This window comes from Peromyscus californicus, unplaced genomic scaffold (assembly GCF_007827085.1).
Source record: "Peromyscus californicus insignis strain IS unplaced genomic scaffold, ASM782708v3 Scaffold_4__1_contigs__length_199733344, whole genome shotgun sequence".
Lineage (NCBI taxonomy): Eukaryota > Metazoa > Chordata > Mammalia > Rodentia > Cricetidae > Peromyscus > Peromyscus californicus.
The window spans coordinates 186,140,862-186,151,475 of NW_026294562.1; the positions used below are offsets into that span (position 1 = coordinate 186,140,862).

Consider the following 10,614-nt stretch of genomic DNA (forward strand, 5'->3'; position numbering starts at 1 on the left):
TCATCCCCACGACACCCATGCCATCCCTCGAGGCTTATCCATGACCCCTCTCTCAAGGTGATAACCTTTTTTCTTTGTTATTATTACTATATATTTGTGCCTGTGTGTGTTCATATACACAAGCACAACCTGATGAATCAGTTCTCTTTTGTTGTTTATGTCTATATCATTTCAGAGTATCAATACCACATCTAGAAAGTCTATCTTTACAGCAACTGGAGATCATCACAAAATTATGGGGATTCCAGCCCCATCAGGTACAGCTACATCAAAGCTCCTGATTCTATGACACAAGGGGCATCACAAAAGAGGGGACATAAAGAATGTAAGAGCCAAAACATCAGGATATCACCAGTGAAATAATTTCTCCCAGAAAGGGCTTGATTGTTTTTCTAGAAATGAACAAGATCAGAACAATGCAGTATCAAAGAACATATTAATATGGAAGAGGAAACTTTTCATGGTGTCCCATGCTTAGACAGGGAACTATTGTCAACTAATGACCACTAGAAGAAGGAGAATTAGTTTCTCGAAGAATTACCCTCTGGAATTTTTCAGATGAATGCAAAGCCATTGGACAAGCTAATCATCATCTTACTACTACAGGAAAAGCTATTGTCTCTCAACCTATTATTCTGGAACCAATGTATATACTGTATTTTCTATTTTGTGATCAGAATTGTTGAGAGTTTGTAGCAACATATACAGATTTTATTCGTAGTTATTTCTTAGGTTTTTATTACTTTATTTATTTACTGGATATGGGTAGCATACCAGAAGTTATGTGGAGATGGGAGAATCACTCATGAGAGTCAGTGTTTTTCCTTCCACTATGTGTTTCCTGCTGATTAAACATAGGAAATCAGCCTTGGTAGCAAGTGGCTTTACCTACAGAGATATCTTATTGACCCTTGTTTATTTATTTTTTGAGACAGAGTTTCTGTATCTTGTCCTGGCTTTTGTGGAGCTTACTTTGTAGTCCAGGTTGCCCTCAGACATTAAAATTATGCAGTCTCTACCTGCTAAGTGCTTAGATGAAAGGCATTGGCCACCAAGCCATCCCTGTTTATTTACTTTAACACAAGGGTTAGTGTGTTCCCACCTGGCCTCTTAGTCCTATGGTATGTAGCTGAAGATTAATTATATTGACCTGATGGTCCTCCTGTCAACACCTCCAAAGTGCTAGGATTTGGGGTATATACCACCACACTTGGCCTTTGGAGGCTAATGTTTGAAGCATGTCCCAGTCTGGACTCTAGGCTAACATGATATTCACTAGTTATCACAAGATGGCCACTAAACAAAGGTAATTCTCCTGCTTCAGCCTCCCTTGGGTTTGGATTACAGGTCTCTGCAACTGTGTGGGTAAGATTTCCTGTTTCATGGCATTGACGAGTAATGTCATTAAAATTAGTAGTTAATATAAGAGCTCCCCTCCTATTTAATTTGATTTCAATTAATAATTGAGAAATCTCCTGCTTTATTTCCAAAATATGAAACGTTAATCAAAATGCAGATGTTTTCCCAAAAATTCCAAGAATCCCTTATAGGTCTCCGTTAAGCATCCTTGCAGGCAGAGGGTCATTACTTTCTGTTCTTTCGAATGGTCTCTGGGTTAGTTACTGCAAAACCAGTATATAGACTGGCTCCTCTGGGACATTCCCTGCCTGCGAGGGAGGGGGTGCAGCTGTCTCCTGTCTGAGCTTCATGTTGCACAGCTGGGCATTGGTCACATCCTGGGGCTCTTCAGATTGTGCAGTCTGCAGTGGGAGAGAGTGAGAGGAAATACATGTCTTGGGGGAACAAGGAGGACTAGGGAGGAACAGGACCCGCCTGAGTGTCCATCACTCTGTCCTTTTCTGCTTGTCCATCTTTTGTGTCCAGGACTTCTCCTAACATGACAGAAGGTAGGACAGCTCCTGCCCTCCTGAGCCTGGAGGGTTTCACCTTGGCATGTATATCACCCAAGGGGCCTGCCTCAGTTGGTCTCTGTAGAACAGAAGTAGTGATGTACAGATAGTGTATCCCTGTTCCCCTTGGGATCTCCTCTGGTCAGGTCTTCACAGCATGGCCAGACTGAGCTATTTAGGCTTCCTTCCTACAGCTCCGGCTTCTAATCTTGACACTGTAACCCTTGCTGTCTTGCCTCCAGCCACACAATCCAACTTCTAAAAACTAATGTTTCTTGGGGAAGATGGCTGGTTCAGTTGTTAAGATCACTGGCTGCACTTACAGAGCACCCAGGTTCCCACAACCCACATGGTACTCTGCAATCATTTGTGATTCCAGTTCTAGGAATGTGACATGCTTTTCTGACCTCTGCAGCACCAGGGAGACAGGTGGTATACAGATATGCATGAAGGCCAAACACCCATACACACGAAATGAACTATAAAATGAAATGATTCTCCCCAATTTCCTTTGTCCTGCCGAGTCCCCTGCCTACAGTTGCTGGCCCCTTAGCTGTCTCTGTGATCTTGTCCATGTGGGTTTCCTCCTCAGATGACACTTTTCAGAGTCCTCCCTTGTACTTCACACTGGACCTCTGTTCCCACATACTCCAGCCACTTCTTCTGCTTGGTTTTCCCAAACACTTGGCACTGCACACACTGTGCATTTATTACCATGTTGATTTATGGTGATGAGGGAGTGTGCTCTGTTCTCTAACTCATATCCATGTAGGGAGCTGATAAGGAGGGGCTTTCTTGTGAAGCTGTGTCAGTGAATGGGGGTATTGGGAGGATTTGGATTACTTAGTCCTATGACCTCTGATTTCTTAGGTGCATATTAACAACCAGACTGATGCTGAGAAGCCAAAGAGGTGACATGAGGGAGGAAGCAGATGGTCCCAGGAAACCAAGGGTGAGTGAGGCCAGAGCACACAGGAGGCAGACGGTGCTTGCAGAAGGGAGTGGTCACCTGTGGGTGTTGCTGAGGGCTCAGAGAGGAAGAACAAATAAGGACTCCTGGACTAATCTGGGACCTAAGTCCTTAGCACTGCCAATAGAGACAGGGACCTCACCCAACTGTCCAGCTCCACACCATGCTCAGGCTGCATTTTCTCCACTGAAGCATCTGTCATAGAAGAACAAAAGAATGTCTTCAGAGAATAGTCTAGGGCTATCTCAGACCCCTGGTTTCCTGCATGCCCCAGGTGGGACCAGGGAACAGGGCGTGTTATGATATCCATTAGTTCATAGTGTGAAGTTCAAGCCCAATTAGCAAAGACCCCAGAGCCTCTCCACCACCCCTGAAACGCTGAGTCCTCAGACATCTCCTTCCCTGGGACCCTCTTTATCTCAGAAAGGTTTTCTTCCTGCAGGAAGTTGCAATTCTGTCTCTTTCTGGGCTGAAAGAGAAAGAAGGGTCTGATCTAGGAGGGTAGTAAGCTACACTCCCAGGCATATTTCCATGTAAAGAAGGAAAAGAGCTTCATAACATAGGCATGAGTTAGCAAATGTCCTAGGACATGGTAACGCTCACAGAACACCCAAAATCTCACAGGTTCTGAGAGCCTGTGTTTTCTTATCTGAGGTCTGTGTTTCTAAGCTACTGTTCCCCCATTAGAGGTTTCCCTAGTGCTAGTGTTCTGATTCCCTTCTTAGATGGCACACAGGGGAGCCTACCACCATCTGAGACCCCAGAAACCCACACCCTACTCACCATCCTTCCTGCATTTGCCCTGTTTCCTTTGCCTGAGGAGGAAGATGAGGATGAAGAGGAACAGGTTGAAGGCCACAGATGCCCCAATCAGAGCCTGGAGGTATTTTTCCAAACCTGAGGCATAGGATACACCTTTTGTAAACCTAAACTTAGTCTGAGCTGCTTATCTGAGCACCCACAGTGTGCCAGGCCCATGCTGTACCTTTTCACCCACCATCTCCCCTCCTCACAATCGTGCCACAGGAATTGTCTGTTTTCCTATCCAGCCAGTTCACCTGCCTGAGATCACCTGACTGGAAGAGGAAGAGCTGGAAGTTGAACACAGGGACTCTGAGGTCCAGCCATGTTCTACACACCATAGCTGAGGATCACAAGCTGGGAAGGAGGAGCTGGAATGCCCTACCATGGCGTTTTGCCCCACACTTGCACATGTCACCACCACTGTGTGACATCCCCAATGCAGAATCAGGTTCTGGAGTCCTCCTCTATCAAGAAAGACATCAGTACAGGAAGACAGACCAAAGCAGACAGAAACTTAAACATGTGGGCCAGGATTCTCACCTTTATAATCAAAGAAACAGCAGCCATCCCAGAAAGGAAGGGCCTGGCGAAGTCAGCATCTCAAGAAACAGCTGTTTCAAGCCTATAACCAGCTATTCCCCATCTGGATCCCACATTCCAAAAGAATATTTACTTTTCTGGAACCTGACTCCATGCAGGTGAGTGGTTTACTCTCAGAGTCTTTATGACGGATGGGGAGGTGAATGTCTGCTTTCCCTGCTCTCCACCTCACCCTCTCCCCTCAATCTCTAGGCTGAGACTAATCTTTTCTCTCTGGGTGCCACCTTTTGTAACCTAAACTTAGTCTTGTGTTTCTTGAGTTTCATTTGGGATTTCTGCTTGACTCCCACACTCAAAAGTTGAAATGACAGAGAAATGAAGACTTCATTGGGGTGAGGCAGCCTGGGGATGGAGCATACTCCCTGCACTGAGGTCCCTGATACTTACCAGCTGTTGTCATGGGCCTTGAGGGTGGTGGGCTGGAGACTCCAATGGGTCCTAGGAAACAGAAGAACAAATTGATGATGTTTAGATGCTAACCCAGGAGTCCTGACTCTTTTCACTGTCGCACATCTGTCTTGGAACCATCCCCATGATTCTCATGCTGTCTATCCCTAACCTAGATTGCAATAGAGGATGGAGTGGACATTACTTGATAGGCCATCACTGGCATCCACTTTTCTACTAGGGAAATTGCCTTCTGACTAACGCTTCCTACTGTCTGCCAAGTCAAGAGCTCACTTAAGGTTTGAATTGTGAGTCAGCCTGACAGCTCAGGGCCACCTCACCTGAGACAATGAGCTCCACGGGGGCACTGGCATATGACAACAGGTATGGTGATGAGTTTCCAGAACCATAGCACCTGTAGCTTCCTGAAAGGGCAGAGGTCACAGCACTCATGGAGAATTCTGCCTGGAAGTGCTGATCTTGGACCTTAGATTTTAGTCGCTGGGGATGATGGACTGCCTCCTCCTTGTACAGAATGAAAGTGTTCACTCTTTCTCTTGACCAACACAGAAGGGTCACGTTGTCTCCTGGATGTACTGTTGAGTTAGGCTTCACTGAGAGGAAAGCAGGGAAGAAAAGCTGTCCTAAAGAGAAGAGGAATGATGAGAGGCTGTCTTCATTGTTCTGAGCTGAAACCATACATGGGTATCCCCTAAGTACCAGGGATTCTCTCTCTTTTCTCTGACTGAGCTCCTCTCCTACTGTCCTGTCTCTTCATCAGTTCCTGCATCATTTCTTTGTCCCTTGTCTCAGCCATCATCTCTTAGGATTCCCATGAAATTCTATGCAGAGGATGTTACCTGATCAAATCTCCTTGGTTGCTCACCTGAGATCAGAATGTCCAAGGTGTCACTGGAGGCTGACCACTCAGAGGAGAGGTTGTGTGCACCATAGCATCTGTATTGGCCTCCAGTAGAGCTGTTCACAGAGCCGAGTGTGAAGTTGGCCAAGGAGAGACCAGCCTGGGTCCATTTGTGATGATGCTGGGTGAAGTTAGTTGTGCCCACCTTGTACAGAAGAAATCTATCATAGTTGATGTCTGAGCAACACTGCAATGTGAGACTCTTTCCAGGGTCCAGGATATGGCCTTGGTGACTTAAAAGGGAGGGTTTCTTGGACAGCCCTAGAGGAAAGGTGACAGGCAAAGGACTGAGGAGCAACTTTTACCAAACTCCTATCAGCTATCTTCCTGCTCTGCACAAGCCAATGCTTCTCTCCAGCTATGGGGCTCTGGCTTAGAAAACAGAATCTTCCTTTAGTCCCTCTCCAACAGCAACTTCCCAGGGGGACAGTGTCCTGCCAAAGACTTAGGCTCTCAACAAGACTGGTCAAGGATGGGGATGGCTCACCTGAGAAGTGTATTTCCAGAGGGTCACTGGGTACTGACCAGAACTGTGGGGTATCCTTGTAGTAGCCATAACATCTGAATGTTCCTCTGTGTACTGGGGTCACAGGACCCATAGAGAACATGGCTTGGTAGTACCCATTATGGCGTATATACTGTGAGTCCAGGGAGCTGGAGAACTTCTCATCTTCCTTGGAGAGAATGAACTTGTCATATGCCCTCAATGAAACACACTGAAGAGTCATGTTTCCTCCTGTGGTCACCACATTGCCAGGCAGGGCAGACAGGATCGGTTTATTTCTGTAGATTCCTAGGAGAGAAGGAGATAGCCTTTTCCGTGGGCTCACTCAACCAAAATGTCCTCCAGGGCTAGGCTTTGGAAGGGAATACTTCTGAAAGCAGAGCCTGGTCCTGAGACCCTCACCTGTCACCACAATCTCCAGGGGGTCACTGCGTTCTGACCAGCCAGCTGAGCTGTAACAGTAACAGCGATATTTTCCCCCATGTTGCTGTGTCACAGAAGGGATGGAGAACTTGGCCTTGTTGTCAGGTTTCTCTGCCGGCTGTGTGCCCCAGGATTCTGGGCTTCCCTCTTTATGCAGAACATATATTTCTGCATCTAGGCTCCCCTGACACCAGATGGTCACGGCACTCCTGGAGGCAATCACAGAGCCTGGCTCAGCCTTGATGGTGGGTTTGTGGAGGTTACCTGTAAGGAAGTAGGAGAGAAGGAGGTGGTTCTGGTTGAAAGTGGCACAGAGAAGGTCCCACGTGTAGATGGCAATTAAGTTGATACAAAGAATCAGAAAGCTCCATGAATATTAAACTCTCTCCTGGACCTCCTGGGTTTTTCTATCACTTTCTGCTTGGATTCTGTATCTCTGGTCCTTCTGTCTCCCCTGATCTGCATCAATGGACTGAAGAGCCCTGTCTCCTCACATACACCACACACCAAGGCCTCCCTCCACACTTCCATTATATCAACATCACTCTGTGGAAAGATTTGATTCCCTACCTGAGAGCAGGAGCTCCAGGGGATCACTAGGTTCTGACCACACCTGTGGTCTGTTCAGGTCATTGCTGTAGCATTGGAATATCCATCTTTGACTGGAGATCACAGGGCCCACAGAGAATAGAGCCTGGAATTGTCCAGTTGCGGAATTATACTGTGAGCCCAGAATCCAGGAGAGCTTCTGTGGTCCTTCCTTAGTCAGAATGAACCTGTCATATTCCTCCCATGAGTCACATTGGAGGGTGATGTTTCCTCCTTCAGTCACCACAGGGCTGGGCTGGGCTGACAGGCTGGGTTTACTGTGTGCTCCTAAGAGAGATGCTAGAATCAGATTAATGTATCAGGCCTCATTATCCTACAGGACTGTGAGGAGTGAGGGCATCCCTGAGAGCAGACTCCCTTCTGGAGAGTGAAGCCCAAAGATGACAAAAGTTTTTTCCTCTCACCTGTCACCACAAGCTCCAAGGACTCACTGTACTCAGACCATCCATCATGGGTCCGATAGCGACATTGATATCTCCCTGCGTGGTGCTGCTCAGTTTTTGTGATGGAGAATTCAGCCTTGTTCCCAGGCTTTAGGAGAATCTGTGTGAACCGTGTATATTGACTTCCATCTTTGTAGATAGAGTACTCTTTGGCTCCTGTTGTACCCTCACACAAGAAGGTCACATTAGTCTGTTTGGAGACCACGAGGTCTGGCTGTGCTCTGAGGACAGGCTTAGGGAGGGTCCCTGCAAGGAAAAGAGAAGCTAGGACCCAAGACATCCATTCTCAGATTGAAAGTATCAAACACATCATAGTTCATCCAAACCCAGGATCAGCACAAAGGTCCTGTTTTATCCTCATTGCCCAGGCATGTCTCCTGGGTAATAGAGGTATAACATATCAGGACAGCTGCATACTCACCAGTGAGCGCTGTGGTCCCAGGGCACAGAGTCAGTCCTGGAAGATAGATCTCAGTGAGAAGTTTGTCCCTGAAGTTTGAGCAGGTCCTCCCTTCCACAGAACCTCCTGAGACCCTGGGTTTTCCTGATGGGACAGTGCTAGGCTGTGGGACAGGTTCATTCCTAGGTCACTGTATCACCTCCCCATCTTCACAACTCACCCAGGCACAGCAGAGCTCTGAAGGTGAACATCATTACATCTGCTCCTGGAGGCTGCAACTGTGCTCATGGGCAGAGCTACAGAGTCTGCCTAGGGGGACAGGAAACTAGTGTGGCTTCTGGAGGCAGGCACTCCTGATGACATAGTTGTACTTCATTGGTCCGGCAATAAGGGGAGCCTTGCTCCTCACACACAAAGTTTTGACTTCCGCAGTGCTGTGTCTAGGCCAGGAGCTAGACCCTCTGCAATCAGCTCTTACATAGAGAACATTCCTACAACCCTGTCAATGTCGGCTGCATCTTCCTCATCACCCTCAGGTCCATACTGTAGCCATCAGGTGTGAATATTTCAAATAATATTTACAAATATAAATGTGGTTTTGCCTTGTTGCTTCTCACATTTTTAGTTGAAATACTTCCTCCTTTTCAACATTTTTTAAAGTCTCTTAGAAGGGTCTCAATGTCTATACCTGCATGGAATGGAATGCATAATCTTCTTCCTCCTGGTCTCAAGGGCTGGGTCACAAATGTGCACCTCTCTTTCTTGTTGTGAGCTCTTTTTTCGGATGGTACTTGCCAGTACAATTTTTAAATTGCATTTGTTAATTTTTCTAGTTACTCCTTTTTTAAGTGGTGTTCGTGTGTGTGTGTGTGTGTGTGTGTGTGTGTGTGTGTGTGTGTGTGTGTGTGTGTGTATGTGTGTGTGTTCAGGTATATATGCCACAGATCAGGCATCAAGTTCAGAGAAAAAATTCAGTGGTCAGTTTTCTCCTTGTATAATATGGATCCTGTCAATAGGAGTCAGACCTTAATGTTGGCCGCAGGCATCTATACACTGAGCCATCTAACAGGCCCAACGCTTACATATCCACTTTCCTTTGTTCTTTTCCTTTGGTCAGAAGGTTTGTATGGTGACTGGGATCTTGGACCATACAGGGATGGCACAGGGTGTTGGTGTGGACACTTTCTTTCCATCGTTAGCCATACATTGGTGCAGGGGTGGGCAGTACTTGTGAGCAGCACTTCATCTTCTTATCACAGTTTTATTCTTGGTTAGGCTGGTGAAGGGATGGCTATAGGATGCCTCCACACAGCCACAGCACCAGATGCATTGTAGACTCCTGTAAGTTGTAGTATGCAAGGTGAAGCCACCCTCTATCCGCTGCTGGCAATATCTGCAGCTTCTGGTCAAGGGGGATGCTTTCTTGGTCCTAAATCTCAGCCTTGAGATTCTCAGTGTACTACTGAGTTCAACCTCAAAGGTAATGATTTTTAAAAAATTTTATTAAGAAGTTTTTATTCATTTTACATGCAAATCACAGATTCCCTTCTCTTCCCTCCTCTCACCTCCCCCATCTTATGCCCCATACCCTCCTCCGAAATGGTAAGGCCTTGGGGAGTCAACAGAGCCTGGTACATTCAGTTGAGGTAGGTGCAAGCCACTGCTCCAGCATCAAGGCTGTGTAAAATGTCCCGTTATAGGTGATTGGCTCCAAAAAGGCAATGCAGGCACCAGGGATGGATGCTGATCCTACTGTCATGGCGCCCCTTAAGCATATCAAGCTACACAACTGTCTCACTTATGCAGAGGGCCTACTCCAATCCAGAGGAGGCTCCACAGCTGTTGTTCTAAAGTTCATGAGTTACCATTAGCTTGGTTCAGTTATCTCTGTAGGTTTCCCTATCATAATCTTGATGCCCCTTGCTCACAGAATCCCTCTTTCCTCCCTTTGACTGGACTCCTGGAGCTCAGTCTGGTGCTTGGCTGTGGATCTCTGCATCTGCTTCCATCAGTTACTGGATGAGGCACTGTGATGGCAGTTAGGGTATCCCCTGATCTAATTACTGGGGTAAGCCAGCTCAGGTACCCTGTCCACTATTGCTAGTAGTCTAAGCTGGGATCATCCTTGTAGATTCCAGGGAACTTCTCTAGGAAAGGGTTTCTCCTTATCCTCATTATATCTCCTCTTTCAATGTATCTATTTCATTTCTCCCCCACTATGTCCCTATTCCAGCTCAACAATCCTGGACCTTAAGTTCTCATTCCCCATCCCCTACCCTATATTAGCTCTCCACCCCCAGTTTACTCATGGAGATCTCATCCATTTCCCCCTCTAATCTATGCCTGTTCCTCTTAGGATCCTCCTTGTTAGTTAGCTTCTCTGGAGCTTGGGTTATAGTCTGGTTTGCTAAAAATCTAGTGTCCACTTTTGAGTGAGTACATACCATGTTTGTCCTTCTGAGTCTGGGTTGCCTCACTCAGAATGATATTTTCTAGTTCCACCCATTTTACTGCAAATTTCATAATGCCATTTTATTTTTACTAGAGAGTAGTACTTCACTGTGTATATGAATCACATTTTTTTTGTCCATTCTTCCATTGAGGGACATCTAGGTTGTTTCTAGATTCTGGCTATTATGAA

General features: G+C 46.4%; 1 protein-coding gene across 1 annotated transcript; it reads right to left on the reverse strand.

The window, feature by feature from the left end:
- Nucleotides 1-1,619: 1,619 nt before the first annotated feature.
- Nucleotides 1,620-8,224, reverse strand: LOC128124204 (leukocyte immunoglobulin-like receptor subfamily B member 3). The gene is made up of 14 exons (XM_052760392.1): nucleotides 8,194-8,224; nucleotides 7,535-7,819; nucleotides 7,092-7,397; nucleotides 6,501-6,785; nucleotides 6,081-6,386; nucleotides 5,558-5,854; nucleotides 5,087-5,315; nucleotides 5,013-5,038; nucleotides 4,672-4,722; nucleotides 3,664-3,777; nucleotides 3,321-3,349; nucleotides 3,023-3,100; nucleotides 1,834-1,989; nucleotides 1,620-1,760 (listed from the first exon to the last, which is right to left on the reverse strand). Exons 1-14 carry the CDS (start codon nucleotides 8,222-8,224, stop codon nucleotides 1,620-1,622), a joined length of 2,334 nt encoding a protein of 777 aa, XP_052616352.1.
- Between the last annotated feature and the right edge of the window lie 2,390 nt (nucleotides 8,225-10,614).